General features: G+C 40.3%; 1 protein-coding gene across 1 annotated transcript; it reads right to left on the bottom strand.

Annotated features, from left to right (window-relative positions):
* On the bottom strand, window positions 1-16,369 carry LTV1 (LTV1 ribosome biogenesis factor). The gene is made up of 11 exons (XM_052645874.1): window positions 16,225-16,369; window positions 15,096-15,227; window positions 14,058-14,231; window positions 8,297-8,384; window positions 5,481-5,622; window positions 4,885-5,137; window positions 2,749-2,876; window positions 1,723-1,862; window positions 929-981; window positions 539-739; window positions 1-408 (listed from the first exon to the last, which is right to left on the bottom strand). Exons 1-11 carry the CDS (start codon window positions 16,225-16,227, stop codon window positions 298-300), a joined length of 1,425 nt encoding a protein of 474 aa, XP_052501834.1. The 5' UTR covers window positions 16,228-16,369; the 3' UTR covers window positions 1-297.
* Window positions 16,370-18,806: the final 2,437 nt, after the last annotated feature.

Here is an 18,806-nt window from a genome sequence, read left to right as displayed (position 1 = left end):
CATTTAAGTTACGAAGATATTTTTCCTTTAATTTATCCAAACATTTCATGTCCACTGTTATTTATTTAAGCAAATTTAAGCCCATATTAAATTTTAAAATATTACCATATTTACAAGACAGTTGGCAGAGAAAACCTGATGATATAAATACAAATACTGTACTGTTTTTTGTTTTTTAAAAAATACCTGCCAATAAAAATGGCAGACTGAACAGTTTTCTCTCTCTGAAGATCCTCGTTCATTTTTTAATGTTTAAATCCCTAATGGGGAAAGCACCTTATCTTCAATGTTCCACTATCATAGCTTTAGACCCTCAACATTCTTCTTCAAGTTCAGCAGCTCTTTTTCCTGCCTTCTTTTCTCCAGTTTGAAGGCTAATTTGTTAGCTTTCTTCTCCACTCTCCGTTCCTGTGCAAGAAAATGTTCATGTTACTCAGATCTTCACACTGATGTAGACTAACTTTACAAAAGAAACTCCCCGTGAGCATACCTGCGCCGCCCCAGCTCTTTCTGAATCTCACACCTGAGACTAGTTTACCTTGCGCTCTTCTTTGATAGCTTGCTTTCGTGCTCTTTTGTCCTCCTTGCTTTCACTTTTAGAACGTGGTTGGGTTGACATCTTAGGGAGATCACTGTTATTAATCATCTGCATTCGTTCAACTTGCTTTGCTGTGAGTCCTTTCTTAGGTAAGACATTGAGAGGTATTCCTGTTTTAGAAGATAGTCGGATTTGTTTGGGCTGAAAGAAAGATAAAATGGAAATTGGGCTCTTTTCCACTCCTACTAAAAAACAGCTCACTAATGGCACATTTTGTTGCTTTTCACAATGGTGTTGAAAGCCACAAAGAGGTAAAGCCCTGAGAAAATAATCTGTACACTCCAGTTCCTACACTGCATATTTCAAATAGCTCAGAACACTATGCCTTACCTTTGGTTGATATTTGATAAGCTGTGGATGGTTATATAAATTTGAGTATGTACCTTAAAAAAAAAAACACAAACACACAAAAATCATGTATTAACAAGTCCACTTTCAGTTCAGCGAAAACATTACTGAGTTCCTCCTATATTCTTTAGTGTTTTCACAGTTCAAAATAACAATTGTGTCTGCTACATTTTTAAATATTTCAATTTACAACTAAGAAACTCCAGTACTTTGGCCACCTCATGCAAAAAGTTGACTCATTGGAAAAGACTCTGATGCTGGGAGGGATTGGGGGCAGGAGGAGAAGGGGACGACAGAGGATGAGATGGCTGGATGGCATCACTGACTCAATGGACGTGAGTCTGAGTGAACTCCGGGAGTTGGTGATGGACAGGGAGGCCTGGCGTGCTGCGATTCACGGGGTCGCAAAGAGTCGGACACGACTGAGCGACTGACTGAACTGAACTGAAATGAATATTCACTGAAAGGACTGATGCTGAAGCTCCAAATCTTTGGCCACCTGATGTGAAGAGCCAATTCACTAGAAAAGATCCTGATGCTGGAAAACACTGAGGACAGGAGTTTGAGCAAACTGCGAGAGAGAGTGAGGGTTCAGGGAAACCTGGTGTGCTGCAGTTCCATGGGGTCACAAAAGAATCAGACACCACTTACTGACTGAACAAAAGCAAACTGAAATATTTTCCCAAAATATGTACTTTTCCAAAAAGTCAATGTATTCAGTACTTTAAAATTATTACCGTACTTTCAGCAGTAAAACAGATACTTAAGATACTTACTACAAATAGATTCACAATCCCACTTTTCTTTGGCTTCTTCAAGAACTACAGTAATGATCTCTTCCTCCTCAGACCCATCTAGCTCATTCACTGGCAGGTCCTGATCCTCGAAGGGTTCAAGAGTATTCAGTTTTACACAACTTTTGGTTGAGTTTTCCAAAATGAAGATAGAGGAGGGGAAAAAAATACCACTTATTATTACACTATATGTTACTGAAACTGCACTAAAGAGCTAAGGAAACAACAGCTTTTTTTCAAATTCACAAACTCATTTGCCCCATCTGTTACTTCCTGTCACAATTAGCTCTATCCAGCCTTGCCTTTCCCCTGTCATTCTGCTGACAGGAAGGAAAAACCTATCTGTATCTTTACACAGTTTTAGCACATTAAACAAGATGGAAGTTTTCCTATATAACATTACCTTTTTTTAAAGCCTTGAAAAGCATTAGCCCATCTGTCTCATCAAAGTATTCAAGTACTCAAAAAATGTAACCCTTGTCCTGCACTGGGATCTACATATGATAGTCATCAGGCAACACAGACCTTTTGAGCAGATGTAAACACCTCATTAGTTTCTCTCAGAGAAATCACCTTGATGTGGGTGATGATTTACCAAACGTTCGGCTAGAAAGTTATGCTAATCAGGTTGAAGAGACAAACTCTGATCTACTTCTCAGAACACCTTTTCATGAAGATGAAGAGTATATATACTGAGAAGTCAGAATGATTCTTCAGCCGAAGAGACTAGAAGCACCATATCCTCCAAGTGTACGTGACCTTGTACTTTAATCCTGTTATTCCATCAGGACTCAGGTCAAAGCTACAGAAAGTGGCTCTCAGTGTTTCCACTTACTGTTATATTCGGCTTCAGGACTCTTAATAGCAAAATACGAGCGAAAGGTTAGGGAAAATGTATTATTTTCAAAATACGGATTCTGACTGAGTAATTTTTGAGATTTTGCTGTGTGATTACAGACTTTATTTGAAAATGAAAACAAGCAAGAAGTCAAAGAAAAGTCACCATACTTCTCTGCCTTCTCTTTATAGTAGTCATTCAAAACTTCCTCTAAGCGATTGCTGTCTACTTGAATGGAACCTTCCAATTCAGCATTATCCAGAGCTCCAATTTCATCATCATCATACTGCTCATAAAACTTGAATGTAAAGAGAAAACATAACATGAAAAGTGAATGTAAAGACTATAGCATTTAAATGTTAATTTTACATTTTACTCCTGTACAGTATTTAAGCACTACCATGAGATCAACTAATCAAGTATTAGGAGAGATTTAGCACCATAATAATATGATGTGGAAGACATTCTACTCAGCATTCTAAAACTGACATCAAGACTGAAAATAGGCTTTCATTTAACATGAAAATGACCACTGATAAAAAAACGCCTACACAATGGGAGAAAATATTTGGAAATGTTAAGACCGTTAAAAGGTTAATACCCAATATATATAAACAGTTCATAAAACTCAACACCAAAAAAAAAAAAAGAGCCCAAATAATCTGATTAAAAATGGGCAGAAGACATAAACAGACATTATTCCAAAGAGGAAATGCAGATGGTCAACAGGCCATAAAAGATGTTCAAAACTGCCAATTAGCAGGGAAATGCAAACCAAAACTACAATGTGGTATCACCTCACACCTGTTTGAATGGCTATCAGAAACAATAAAAATAACAAATACTGGTGAGGATGTGGAGAAAAGGGAATCCTTGTACACTGTTGGTAGGAATGCAAATAGGTGTAGCCAATGTAGAAAACACTATGTAAGCTTCTCAAAAAACTAAACCAGAATTACCATATGACCCAGCAATTCCACTTCAGGGTATATATTTGAAAGAAACAAAAACACTAACTTGGAAAGATATGTGTATCCCAATGTTCATAGAAGCACTATTTATAATAGCTAAGGCACAAAAGGAACCTAAGCACCCATCAACAGATGAATAAAGATGTGGTATGTGTATACACATGTATAAATACACACACACAAGACTTCTACTCAGACATAAAAAAGAATGAAATTTTGCCATCTGCAGCAACATGGATGGACTTGAAGGGTACTATGCTAAGTGAAAGACAAATAGTGTATGATATTGCTTATATGCAGAAGCTAAGAAAATGCAATCAATTAGTGAATACAAAAAAGACTCAATATGGAGTACAAACTAGTGGTTACCAGTGGAGAGGGAAGGGACGAGGGGCAAAATAGGGGCAAATTAAGATGCATAAAAACTATTAGGTATAAAATAAGGACATACTGTACAATAGCCAATATTTTACAACTATAAATATTTTATAATAAATATAAATGGAATATAATCTTTAAAACTGTGAACCACTATATACTGTATACCTGTTATTTATATAACATTGTACCTCAACTATAGTTTAATTTTTAAAAAGAAAGGCAGTTATTCTGTTCAGCTTGAACAAATCCTAGGCAGAAATCTTTACCTCAGAATATTTCAGATACTTCCATATTCAGTGATCATGCAAGCTAATAGATTGTGTAAATAAATGGTGTTAATGCACAAATTTCACTCTTTGTTTAGATGATATTTACTGTATTATTCAAATGCTGTAAACACTGTCAGGGTTTGTAAAAGAATTAAGCAAGAGGTGATGTAACTCCTGAAAAGTGAGGTTATTAATAACAGTTTGCCTATTTCTTGGAGAAAAGAGGGAAATGAATACTCACTGAAAAGACAAAGTTAGAACCTTTATCTTAGGTATTCCTTGAAGGAATTTATTCATCATTTATTTAACAGTCTGAACTCCTGCCATATGCCAGATACCATATTGGTCTTGGGATATAACAGTAAGAAAAACACTCAAAAAAAAAAGAAAAGGGAAAAAAATGCAATTTTGTTTATGCCCTGGCCAATGCTTGAAGATAACATACTCTTAGAGATTAGGATCAGAGAGGTTCAGAATCAAATTATCAGATTCTACGAGGAATGTCAGGAGGTTTAATCAGTCACTTTCTGACTTAAACACATTCTTTCCAGAATGAAAACTGGGGCCATTTTATGATCTGTTATTAAAAGACACAGTCTAACAATGAAAGTTCTAGCTTTGGGTTCCAATGCCATAATGTATACTAGGAATTGGTGTTAAAAGGCTCCCCATTTGGAAACCTTACCTTTTCAAACCTCTCATCATGTAGGGTCAGCTGTTCATTCCTCCTCATGACTGAGGACGTCAAGGAATACTCAGTAAAGCGACTTTTTGTTTCCTCTTCCCAGAAGAAGTGATTTTCTACAGCCCCAAGAGGTTGGCCAGGGGCAGACAGATCCTCATCTGATGAGCCTACATGGTCGTATCTACCGTCATCACCACCTCCTTCCTCATCACCCACATCTTCCCACTCACTGTCATCTTCGGCCTCAGATTTCCTAAAGTCAGAGCCATAAGTTAACTGTCAAAGCAACTTGAAAAACAACAGAACCAAATGACTTTACACAAGTAAAATTTGAGGGTATTTCAGGCAGGATGCTTGTTTAGGCAAGAACAGCTGTGCTGTTTGACCTGTATGATTTGGTTGGAAAAGTAATGAACTAGCAATCAAGCGACTTGGACTTTAGCCCCATCTATTGATGGCTTGTAGGGACCTCAAGTCCTAGAATGAGAAGACTCAGACTGAATGCTCTCAAAGGTCTCTTCCAGCTATAACTAATGGTTATAGTCCTACGGAAGCAACAGTCAGGGCATTCCTGCTTCAAAACAAACCACACGTACTGTATCTCCATTCCCTCTTCCTCTTCTGTTGGCTTACTGGCCTGAAGAATGAAATCATCTTCAAGTAAATTATCCGGATTATCAAAATCAAAATCATCATCAAGAGCTGCAACAATGTCAGGATCAAAATCTAACCGAGGTCCTAGAAGAAAAACAAAAATTGAGCAGTAATTCCCAAGAAAGCACGATTCACTCACTTAACTAATATAATTCGGCAGCTATTACATGCCTGACTCTATATACTAAAAAACAGTGACTAAAATTTTTAAAAGTTCAGGAATAAAAACATAACTGCAAGAAAATTTAAAAAAGAAAAAGTCCCTCTGGTTCGAATACCCACTGGTAAAACACAGATCTAAAATATTAAGCTTTGTCTATTTAGCAAAATTGAAAGCTTTTACCCGCAGGAAAAAATTGGGCTTTAAGTTCACCTGTTAGAAGAAAAATTATTAGGCTGGTACAAAAGTAGTTGTGGTTTTGGACTGTGAATTTTACATCATTATAACTAGGCTCAAACACATCTTTATTAATCAAGGTAAGAACCATTATAATCAACACATTTTTGCTAATGAGAAATAAGCTTATTCCTATAGTGTAAAAATCCATGATTCAGGATTCAGTGAACTCTCAGAAAGCATTTTCTACATCCTATTGGTTGTGGAAGTATTTTCCCTGCAAAGTTGTTGAAATGCTTGAAGAAGTGGTAGTCAGTTAGCGAGAGGTCAAGCAAATATGGCATATGAAGTACAACTTTGTAGCCCAATTCATTCAGCGTCTGAAGTGTTGGTTGTGTGATGTGTGATCAAGTGTTGCTGTGGAGAACCAGGCCCATTATGTGACCAATACTGGCTGTAGGCTTTGCATTTTTTTGTGTATCTCATTGATTTGCTGAGCATACTTCTCAGCTGTAGTGGTTTTGGTGGGATTCAGAAAGCTGCAGTGGATCAGGCCAGCAGCAGACCACCAAACAGTGATCATGACCTTTTTTTGGGTGCAAGTTTGACTTTGGGAATTGCTTTGGAGCTTCTCCATTCAACCACAGAGCTGGTCATCCCCAGCTGTTGTATCAAATCCACTTTTTCACTGTATGTCACAATCTGATCAAGAAATGGTTCATTGTTGCATACAATAAAAGACATTTCAAAATGATTTTTTTGAGTTTTAGTCAGCTCACAAGGCACCCACTTATCAAGCCTTTTCACCTTTCCAATTTGCTTCAAATGTCGAATGACAGTAGAATGGTTAACACCGAGTTCTTGGCAACTTCTCGTGGAGCTGTAAGAGGAATCAGCTGTGATGGTTGCTCTCAATTGGTCACTATCAACTTTCTCTCATCGGCCACTATGCTCCCTCATCTTCAAGGCTCTCGTCTCCTTTGCAAAACTTCTTGAACTACTACTGCACTATAAGTTTCTTAGCAGTTCCTGGGCCTAATGAGTAGCTGATGTTGTGAATTGTCTCCACTGCTTTATGACCATGACCCAGTTTTGAACTCAAAAAAAAAAAAAAAATTGCTCAAATTTGCTTTTTGTCTAACATCATTTCTACAGTCTAAAATAAACATGAAATGAACAGCAAGTAATAAGTCATTAGTAAAAAAACACATAAAGCAGGAAATGCACATTAAAATGATGTATAACATAACCACTTTTGCTAAAGAATGGATTCCCATATCAAAGGGCAAAGTTCAATAATGCAAATCACAATTACTTTTGCACCAACCTAACAAGTATCTGTAGTCCGTGAAACTCCTGTCTTTTCAGACCTTTTTGTCTTTTTAGGCTATGAGATTTTATCAAATCCCAACCTGTTTCTTTGGCTGTGTTCTTCTATATGTAAAAATATTAGTCCTAGAAACACTTTCTAGTTCAAACCTGTAAACTGACATGGCTTTCAACACCCTTCACAGACTGGCCATTACTTGACCTCCAGCCTTGTTTCACATTAACCCTTACCCTTCCTTCCAGGCCTACTACAGATAAAAGGTGTGCAGATTCCTATATTTATGCTTTTTCTTGGAGTATCCTCTCTTCCTCACCCCACCTCCATCTACCTACTTAAGTTCTACCTAAGACATCAATCACGACATCTTTGGGGCTTTACAACAACTCATTCATTTGTACTATGATTGTAATTTCCCATTCTTTGTCTATCTCTCCCAGCTGATGATAATTAAGAGGTCAGAGACAATGTTTTTTTTCTGATTTAACCCAAACTCGGTCATAGTGCAACTAAAAAATTTGCAGAATGGATTAAATGAATGAATGACACATGGCAAGTGTTGGTCAATAATTAAGGCAGTTTAGTAAGAAATATCAAACACCACATCTGTGGACTTCTGTTTGTTCATTTTAGTCCTGGTACTGCAAAAAAGAACCCAAACATTATTAATTTTTGGTGTATCTAGAATAAACGGTAAGATGGACTTCTATAAAATACTTCTCTACACTCTTGGGATGAATTCTGAACGCAAACAGATTAAGTATTTCCATGACTGCACAACATGAATGTAAGGCTGAGTTATCACTGTTTCCTTTGTGAGAGGTTAGGTCAAGGCTAAAATTCCCCTACTAGATCACCAAAAATAATTTTCCCACTTTTCTCTCCAAATAGGAACTTTAAAGATTAAGAATTTGATGGCAATAAAGAGACGCTGATCACAGTTACCCTTCCTAATTTAATGATTTCTAATCTGAATTCAAACACATCTCAATTGTTCTAACACTTTATCAGGTACAGAAAAACTTTGTATCATTACTATATGTTGCTTTTTGTAAAATAAAGCTCTGTCCACTTGAAGTTAAAATTATACATACCTGAAACAGGAGCTGCTTTATTTAACAATCCAACATCTTCCTCAAACTCTGATGCAAACACTGAGGAAGGCAACTTAATTCCACTGGTCTTGAAAAATAAATTATGCAATGGTTAGATTTAGGAATACTTTTGAACTACTAAGAGTTGAAGTGCCCCCCAAATTCATGTCCATCCAGTTCAGAAAGTGACCTGGTTTGGAAACAGGTTCCTCACAGGTGTAATTAGTTAAGATGAGATGATACTGGATGATGGTGTGTCCTTATAAGGAGGCCACGTGAAGACAATAAGACACACAAGGGAGAAAGGCATATGAAGATGGAGGAAGACTGGAGTGCTATACCTACAGGCAACAGAAAACTAAGGATTGCTGGCAACTACCAGAAACTAGGAGACAGGCACAGAAAGATTCTTCCTGTGAGGCCCCAGAGAAGGAACAACCTTCCAAAAGCTTGCTTTCAGACTTCTTGTGACAGAATACATCCCCGTTGTTTTAAGCCACCCAGTGGTAATATGTGGTAATTTGTTACGGCAATTCTACTAACATAACCATATTCTGCATTGTCTTACTTATACTCCAGTTACCAATTTTGAACATGCATATCCCCATCATCTCAAAAGCAACTTCCTTGTAATACTTCACAAAACTTAATCTAGTATATCACTTCACTTAATCCTATCGACTCCATGAGTTGTCAGCATGTTTTAGTCAAACACAAGCTATGAAATGTTAAATGGCATGACTGCCTGAGACTAGTTAAGTGAGGTTTGGGGGATTCAAATCACAATGCCACTCTTCAAATTTCAAAACAAAATTAGTCTCCTCCTACCTAAACCAGAGGTAATGTCCTCAGCTCTGGTATTGGCACAACTTTTCTCTGAATTGGCTGCTTAAATCCTAGGAAGATCATGTATCATTGTTACCCACTCACTGTTTTGAACTTCTGCATACAGTTACTTCACATCTATTTTCTGGGCACCATCTTACTCATGGCTAACCAGGGCACAGATGACAGTTAGATGTTGCTTCATCTACATCTAGTCCAATCTTTTATTCAGTTCAGTCGTTCAGTCGTGTCCGACTCTGAGATGCCATAAACTGTAGCATGCCAGGCCTCCCTGTCCATCACCAACTCCCGGAGTTTACTCAAACTCATGTCCATTGCAACAGCGATGCTATCCAACCATCTTATCCTCTGTCGTCCCCTTCTCCCACCTTCAATCGTTCCCAGCATCAGGGTCTTTTCAAATGAGTCAGTTCTTCACATCAGGTGGCCAAATTATTGGAATTTCAGCTTCAGCATCAGTCCTTCCAATGAACATTGAGGACTGATTTCCTTTAGGATGGACTGGTTGGATCTCCTTGCAGTCCAAGGGACTCTCAAGAGTCTTCTCCAACACCACAGTTCAAAAGCATCAATTCTTCAGTGCTCAGCTTTCTTCACAGTCCAACTCTCACATCCATATGTGACCACTGGAAAAACCATAGCCTTGACTAGATGGACCTTTGTTGGCAAAGTAATGTCTCTGCTTTTGAATATACTATCTAGGTTGGTCATAACTTTCCTTCCAAGGAGTAAGTGTCTTTTAATTTCATGGCTGCAGTCACCATCTGCAGTGATTTTGGAGCCCCCCAAAATAAAGTCTGTCACTATTTCCACTGTTCCATCTATCTGCCATGAAGTGATGGGACCAGATGCCGTTAGTTTTCTGAATGCTGAATTTTAAGCCAACTTTTCACTCTTCTCTTTCACTTTCATCAAGCGGTCTTTAGTTTTTTGTTTTCTGCCGTTAAGGGTGATGTCATCTGCATATCTGAGGTTATTGATATTTCTTCCAGTAATCTTGATTCCAGCTTGTACTTCATCCAGCCCAGCGTTTCTCATGAAGTACTCTGCATATAAGTTAAATAAGCACGATGACAATATACAGCCTTGACATACTCCTTTCCCTATCTGGAACCAGTCTGTTGTTCCATGTCCAGTTCCAACTGTTGCTTCTTGACCCGCATACAGATTTCTCAAGAGGAAGGTCAGGTGGTCTGGTATTCCCATCTCTTTCAGAATTTTCCAATTTGTTGTAATCCACATAGTCAAAGGCTATTATTGCCAGATTAAAACTCCTTGTCTACTCTATGTGTCCAGATTCCTTACTGTTATGCAGTAATGGAACCTCCACATAAGATCAAGTCCAGTTCCTTACATCATGGACTAATTCAAAGTAATTTATGGAGCACACATGTGCTAGACACAATGACCCACAATACTACCTCATGTCCCTTCTTTCTGAATGCAATGATCCTTCTCTCTTCACTAGAATCCACCCTTTTTAGTGGCCAGCTCAGTTTCTTTGTTCTCCATGAAGCTCTTCCTGATTACTGTTCTGGAACTTTACTGTGTCAACTCTCTCATTCTGTACACCATACAATCTACTTCAACATGGGCTGGCACGTATTTTCTGACTGGTCTCTAAGCTTTAGTTTCATATTTTCAACCACACAGTTGATAATGTAAGAATCACTACAATGTGTTCTTAGACCTCAAAACTGTCCCATCCTCAGCCAAGGAGCAGGCAGGAAGCCAAGTTGCACACTCTCACCGGCTCACAGACAGAGCCTGCTGAAAGCCACTGAAGAGCACGAGGGCCTGTCTAGTAAGCTCCTAGGGCTTCTAAAGAGTTTTTTCAGGCGCATAAACATGGGCAAAGATATGGCTTTCTGCTGTAGAATCCTATTTCTTAAAAGATTTACTGAGATATGGTTCACATATTACACAGTTCAGCCATTTAAAGGGCATCATTTAATAATTTTGGTACATATTACAACTTTTTAAAACTGTGGTAAAATATGTACTTTTAAAACACTTTGTGATTATCTATCCTTGGACTCTGGGGTTAAAAAGAGGAAGATCAGCTTGTGCTCAATGAATTACCTTTGGAGAAAAGAATCACATATATAGAGTTTAGACAGTAATTACATTTTGGATAAAGGCCTGTCACTTTTTTAGTGGTTGCAACGATTCTGAATTGCTCTCTGCTGTGACAGCACCTGCTTTGCTTCATGAAAAATTCAGGGACTGATCACACATTACTAATTTCTTCACTGCCTTTCTGTACTGCTTTACTTTCTGTTTTTAGGGCATATTCAGTACTCCTGGTTTACTCACTTTGGTGGTTTGTTACACGTTACAGCTGAAGAAACACATGGGACCCATCCATATTTTTGCATCATGCTACTGAAAACCAATGGCACTTGTTTTTCCAACATAATCCACATATCCTTATAAATATCACTGAAGTGCCCTTCAATAGTCTTAGTCTGTTAGAAGAGTTAATTAGATAGTGGTTACTTTTATCCAAAATGAATTAAACAATCTTTTACTGGCCAATACAATTTAGCCAGAAGAATGTTAGGACTTCATAAGAATACACAGAAGAACTGTATAAAAAAGATCTTCAAGACCCAGATAGTCACGATGGTGTGATCACTCATCTAGAGCCAGACTTCCTGGAATGTGAAGTCAAGTGGGCCTTGGAAAGCATCACTACGAACAAAGCTAGTGGAGGTCATGGAATTCCAGTTGAGCATTTCAAATCCTGAAAGATGATGCTGTGAAAGTGCTGCACTCAATATGCCAGCACATTTGGAAAACTCAGCAGTGGCCACAGGACTGGAAAAGGTCAGTTTTCATTCCAATCCCAAAGAAAGGCAATGCCAAAGAATGCTCAAACTACCGCACAGTTGCACTCATCTCACATGCTAGTAAAGTAATGCTCAAAATTCTCCAAGCCAGACTTCAGCAGTACGTGAACCATGAACTCCCAGATGTTCAAGCTGGTTTTAGAAAAGGAAGAGGAACCGGAGATGAAATTGCCAACATCCGCTGGATCATGGAAAAATCAAGAGTTCCAGAAAAACATCTATTTCTGCTTTATTGACTATGCCAAAGCCTTTGACTGTGTGGATCACAATAAACTGTGGAAAATTCTGAGAGATGGGAATACCAGACCACCTGACCTACCTCTTGAGAAACCTATATGTAGGTCAGGAAGCAACAATTAGAACTGGACATGGAACAACAGACTGGTTCCAAATAGGAAAAGAAGTACATCAAGGCTGTATATTGTCACCCAGTTTATTTAACTTATATGCAGAGTACATCATGAAAAACACTGGACTGGAAGAAGCACAAGCTGGAATCAAGATTGCCGGGAGAAATATCAATCACCTCAGATATACAGATGACACCACCCTTATGGCAGAAAGTGAAGAGGAGCTAAAAAGCCTCTTGATGAAAGTGAAAGAGGAGAGTGAAAGAGTTGGCTTAAAGCTCAACATTCAGAAAACGAAGATCATGGCATCTGGTCCCATCACTTCATGGGAAATAGATGGGGAAACAGTGTCAGACTTTATTTTTGGGGGCTCCAAAATCACTGCAGATGGTGACTGCAGCCATGAAATTAAAAGACACTTACTCCTTGGAAGGAAAGTTATGACCAACCTAGATAGCATATTGAAAAGCAGAGACATTACTTTGCCAACAAAGGTCCGTCTAGTCAAGCCTATGGTTTTCCCAGTGGTTATGTATGAATGTGAGAGTGGACTGTGAAGAAAGCTGAGCGCCGAAGAATTGATGCTTTTGAACTGTGGTGTTGGAGAAGACTCTTGAGAGTCCCTTGGACTGCAAGGAGATCCAACCAGTCCATCCTAAAGGAGATCAGTCCTGGGTGTTCATTGAAGGACTGATGCTGAAGCTGAAACTCCAATACTTTGGCCACCTCATGCGAAGAGGTGACTCACTGGAAAAGACCCTGATGCTGGGAGGGATTGGGGGCAGGAGGAGAAGGGGACAACAGAGGATGAGATATCTGGATGGCATCACCGACTCAATGGACATGAGTCTGGGTAAACTCCAGGAGTTGGTAATGGACAGGGGGGCCTGGTGTGCTGCGATTCATGGCGTTGCAAAGAGTCGGTCATGACTGAACGACTGAACTAAAGTGAAAACGTTTATTACTTAGGATAAAGAAACTGAGCCACTTTCCCTCCTTTAATGGGTCATTGGAAGGAAATGAGTCAATAAGATACATATCCTACTCCAGATATAACAGGCTTGGGGAAGAAGGTGTAGAGAAATAGGTTCTGGTAAAGATGTGGTAATGGGGCATGTGGCCTCCCAAGAGAGCTACAACCTAGTGAGTGAATGATCAGGTGAACAGTTATTATTAATAACTCTTTGGTATAACATGCTGACGCCTAACCCTTTTGACTTTTCTTAAGCAACAAGTATGGACTGGAGGAGCTTATGATCACATCTTCCCCAAGGAAAAAGTCTAGACCATGGCAGGACTCGCGATGAGAAGCAGGGGAAATTGATGCTCTTTGTATCTCTCCTTTCTGTCTATAAGCCCAATATATTCGTCTTTTTTTTTTTTAAGTGCCAAAAGTGATATAAAAGTTTCACAGGAAAATTTACTATACACTCATACTAAACTAAAAATAAGGACTTCCCTGGTAGTACAGTGGGTAAGAATCTGCCTGCCAATGCAGAGGACATGGGTTTGAGTCCAGGTCTGGAAGATCCCACCTGCCACGATCAGCTAAGCCCATGCTTAGAGCCCATGAGCACCAACTATTGAGTGCAGATTCAGTTCTCTAGCTGACATCAATTCTTGCCTCAAACAGTTACCTTGATTTAAAAGTGATGGTTTACTCACTCACGGCCCTTTACACACACTCACACTCAAATTGCTAAAAAGTCTTACTGAAGTTACTAAAGGCTCTTCTCTCCCATCTCCCCTGTAAGGTGCACCGAAGGTACTTGTGGGAATGAGCTCCGAGGGGCCAGATGGTTCCTTCAGGTGCTGCAGGTAGTCATAGTCATCGTCAAAGAACACTCCATACTTCCTCTGCTCTGCTCGCCTTTCTTCATCTTTTATCTAGGGTAATAAACAAAATGGACATAGTACCTGTTCCAAGGATAAAACCCAGGAAACTTCCAATGAGCACAACTTTCAGAACATGGGGCAGATGACCCATGAACACTCTAGCTGATAGGAATGAGACAAAGACATCTTGACAAACTCAGGAAACACAGGATGCCACATAAAATTAAAATGGAATGAAAATAGTTCCTCCTTCCATTAGACACTTCTGTACAACAATTCAAGCCAAGAAACACACACACACTATTTTACCATGTTATGTGGAGAATTAAAAGACTAGGGAGCACTGAAAGGCAAGTACAATTTCCTGAATTTATATGCAAAGAAACTTCTCAAGGCATAACACCAATTGGCTTTACAACGAAGCTGAATATGCCTGGGTTCCCCAATACTTCCCTCCACATTACTCACACTTAACAAGTATACTCTGACTGATAATTACCAAATCAACCTCTTAAAAGCTCCCTTGCATGTTCTAAAGCTAACTCATGAGTTTTATATTTCATGAGATGACCAGGAGGCAAAAATACAGTTTGTGGTTATGAAATGCCAATATCTCATGGAAAGCAAAGACTGAGCATATGGTTGTGCCCTAAATAACACCATAAAGCATTGTTGCTGATGGATTAGTAAATATTTTCCATTACTCTACAAGACTGCTCACTTAAACATCTCCAATAAAAATATTCTCTCAACAAAATAAACATGCATGCTGTAAAAATGAACATATTTACTGAGAATTAAATCACATATTTTGTTTCCCAGAAGATCAGTTATCTGAGAACAGCAGCTGACTAATATAATTAAAAACAATCAACAATCCACCTACAAACTTACTGGCTATAGAAGAGGACCTACCTTCTGTGTAGGCAACAGAACCCTTTGGGGTGCAGTCTCATCTGCTGCTAAAGGATCTCTTTGGCTCCGGTGGACCAGGTGAAAAGACACAGCTTTCTTCTTCTCTATAAAGGGCTTTTTCTTCCTGTGAGGCTTCAAAGAAACAGAATCACAGTAATAAATCAGAACAACAACAAAAAACACTGATTATACCCCCCACAGGCATCTTCAATAAGTTATGGGAAGGATCAACAGATTGTCAAAACTTGCACTTTCAGGGCAGGCAACATCAACTATGTTAATAAAAACAACAACAACAAAAACAAAAACAAACAAAAAACACTACCTTCCTTCAACAAACCTTTTTTGGGGAGGTACTCCGTGCCAAACCTAGTTACCGGTGCTGGGAATATGGCAATGGGAAAGTTAAAGTTCCTGTTCTCCACAGGCAAATCACCGAGAACCGGGTTTCAGGTGAAGGCAAGCAAAACGAAACACAGGAATGGGTAACGACTCAACAGTTACTTTAAAGTGGGGGCTCACAGAAGGTCCCTGAGAGTCTGAACCAGAATGGGAGTCCACCACAGGAAAATCTGAGGAAGAGTTACAAGCAGGAGAAACACTTCCTGTACAAACTATTAAAACCATGACACAACAACTGAAGTTGAAATACAGGATTCACCATCGTTCTAGCTTCTCGTTTCACTGCTCAACCTCGAGTTTATAAACTGAAAGATCATTCCAGTTGAGTAGGCCCAATCTTAGAAGCTCGTCTTCCCGAGAGTAGACAGATGAGCAGACACCTGCCACTGCAACGTCTGGAGAGACGAGCAAACCCCTCTCCGCCTGACGTCACGAAGCACTGGGTGTCGCATCTGTGTGCTTTGTTATAGGTTTTTAGGCCTCTAGGAGGGTAAAGGGTAGGCCATCCTCTTCTGTCTACTCCACAGGCACGCTAGGCCGTAGAAGCCCCGCTCTAAACTGCAAACTATGCCCGCGGTGGTGAGGGTGACCCAAACCGGGACAATGGGCCAAAAGCCGCCTGCCTTTACCTTCGGACGTGCCATCCCAGTTCCAGGATGCAGAAGCCAATGGCTTAGGGGACTCAGCCTGGCCTCTGCCAAACCAGGGCGCCCCAACTCGTACTTACCATGCTTGCAGCCGCGCGGCGCTCACGCCAAACAGGGACGACAGCACTCTCCTAGTCGGACGGACGGTGACACGGTATCTCCCGAACGTCTCTGAGAATCAGCTCACCGCCCAGTCTTTAACTCCACTCCACACGTGCGGCTCCAGGAACCGGCTGGAAATCACTCAGCAGGCCGTGGAAACGGACCAATCGCCGAAAGGCTGAAGGATCACGACCGGAAATTACGCAAAGCTCACGCCGGCTCAAGGATCGCGAGAAGCTATTGGTGGGTGGGGCTGTTTCCACTCCCGGGAGGGCGGGGCTCTTCTGTCCGTAAATAAATCAGCTGGGGAAGGGAATTGTGGGCGCTTGTGTGAGATGAGGCGCGAAAGGGGGTCGCTGTTTATGGGCGAACTTGCTTTTATATCGCCCTCTGCTGAGAACAGAAGCCACGGATCTAGCATCCCCATTGACAGTTGTATTTCCTGACTATTCCTCGGCGTAAACAAGACAAACAGAACACACAAATAAACTACACAAAAGAAAGGTGGCCCCTCTCCTGGGTCCCCGACATCTCAAGTTCCCTTTTTGGGTGGGACGAAAGCAACGGAGGAGCCTCAGTTCAGTCGCTCAGTCGTGTACTCTTTGCGACCCCATGGACTGCAGCACACCAGGCTTCCCTGTCCATCACCAACTCCCAGAGCTTACTCAAACTCATGTCCATGGAGTGGGCGATGCCATCCAACCATCTCATCCTCTGTCATCCTTTTCTCCTCCTGCCTTCACTCATTCCCAGCATCAGGGTCTTTTCACATGAGTCAGTTCTTCACATCAGGTGGCCAAAGTATTGAAGTTTCAACTTCAGCATCAGTCCTTCCAATGAATATTCAGGACTGATTTCCATTAGGATGGACTGGTTTGATCTCCTTGCAGTCCAAGGGACACTCAAGAGTCTTCACCAATACCACAGTTCAAAGCATCAGTTGTTTGGTGCTCAGCTTTCTTTACGGTCCAACTCTCACATCCGTACATGACTACTGGAAAAACCAAAGCTTTGACTAGACAGCTTTGTCTGCAAAGTAATGTCTCTGCTTTTTAATATGCTATCTAGGTTGGTCATAACTTCTCCTCCAAGGAGTAAGCATCGTTTAATTTCATGGCTGCAGTCGCCATCTGCAGTGATTTTGGAGCCCAAAAAAATAAAGTCTGACACTGTTTCCCCATCTATTTCCCATGAAATGATGGGACCAGATCCCATGATCTTCGTTTTCTGAATGTTGAGCTTTCAGCCAACTTTTTCACTCTCCTCTTTCACTTTCAAGAGGCTTTTCAGCTCCTCTTCACTTTCTGCCATAAGGGTGGTGTCATCTGCATATCTGAGGTTATTGATATTTTCTCCTGGCAATCTTGAGTCCAGCTTGTGCTTCATCCAGTCCAGCATTTCTCATGAAATGGGGCCTTGCTATTCTAGGCGGCACTTAGGCTTAATCAGGTCTTTATTTTCCACTTAATGAACTGTGTTCAGACATCCAGTTAACAACCTTTCCCCCCAACTCTGTTGACAGTCGAGGCATTCAGACTAATATATTCAGAATCTCTTTGGTGTTTGCATACCTTAGCTTAGGAGGTGGAAACTAGTGTTTATTATTTTTCAAGCTATCCCTCAAACATTTGGTCATAGTTTGAGCAAAGGCTATAAGCATATCTACTTAGGGCTTCCCTTGTAGCTCAGTAGGTAAAGAATCTGCCTGCAATGCAGGAGACCAGGGTTTGATTCCTGGGTTGGGAAGATCCCCTGGAGAAAGAAATGGCAACCCACTCTAGTATTCATGCCTGGAGAATCCCATGAACTGAGGAGCCTGGCAGGCTACAGTCCGTGGGGTGGCAAGAGTCAGGCACAACTTAGCAACTAAACAACCACCACCATTATCTACCCATCACCACCACAAGATTTCAGATGGGTGCTGGCCCACTCTCAGAGCTTTTCCTGGGCAAAAGAGGATGGTAGTGTAGTCAAGTTTTATCAGCAGCCCTTTCTTCAAATTTGTATTTCCTCTTCCCAATTGCTGGTGTCTTTCCAAAGTCTAAGTTTCCTTGAATTGTGTCTTTATATCCTACCTATGGTGGTGCAGTGGTAAAGAACCCAACTGCCAATATAGAAGGTACAAGAGACATGGGTTCCATCCCTGGGTCAGGAATATCCCTTGGAGGAGGAAATGGCAACCCACTCCAGTATTCTTGCCTGGAAAATTTCATGGACAGTGGAGCCTGGCAAGCTACAGCCCATGGGGTTGCAAAGAGTTAGACATATCTGAGCACCCCATGCATTGCTATTATAAATTTGTGTGGAATATTATACTTTTATTACAGTGAAAATTACAGACAATTTAGGATCACAGAACTTGTGTTGGAATGCTTTGTAACAGGGATACTATCAATACAGAAACACTCCTCTGTGCTACACATTCAGTATAATTAAGCTTCATGAGTGAAGGTTTTGTTTTGATCTGTTTTGTTTACTACCTTATCTATCTTCAGGACCTAAAATAGTGCCTGGCGGGTACACTCAGTAAATACTTGCTTAAATGAAGTAACATTCTGAC

The sequence above is a fragment of the Budorcas taxicolor genome, chromosome 9 (assembly GCF_023091745.1).
Source record: "Budorcas taxicolor isolate Tak-1 chromosome 9, Takin1.1, whole genome shotgun sequence".
NCBI lineage: Eukaryota > Metazoa > Chordata > Mammalia > Artiodactyla > Bovidae > Budorcas > Budorcas taxicolor.
The sequence above is the reverse complement of the archived record's forward strand: the minus strand, read 5'-3'. Positions and strand labels throughout refer to the sequence as shown.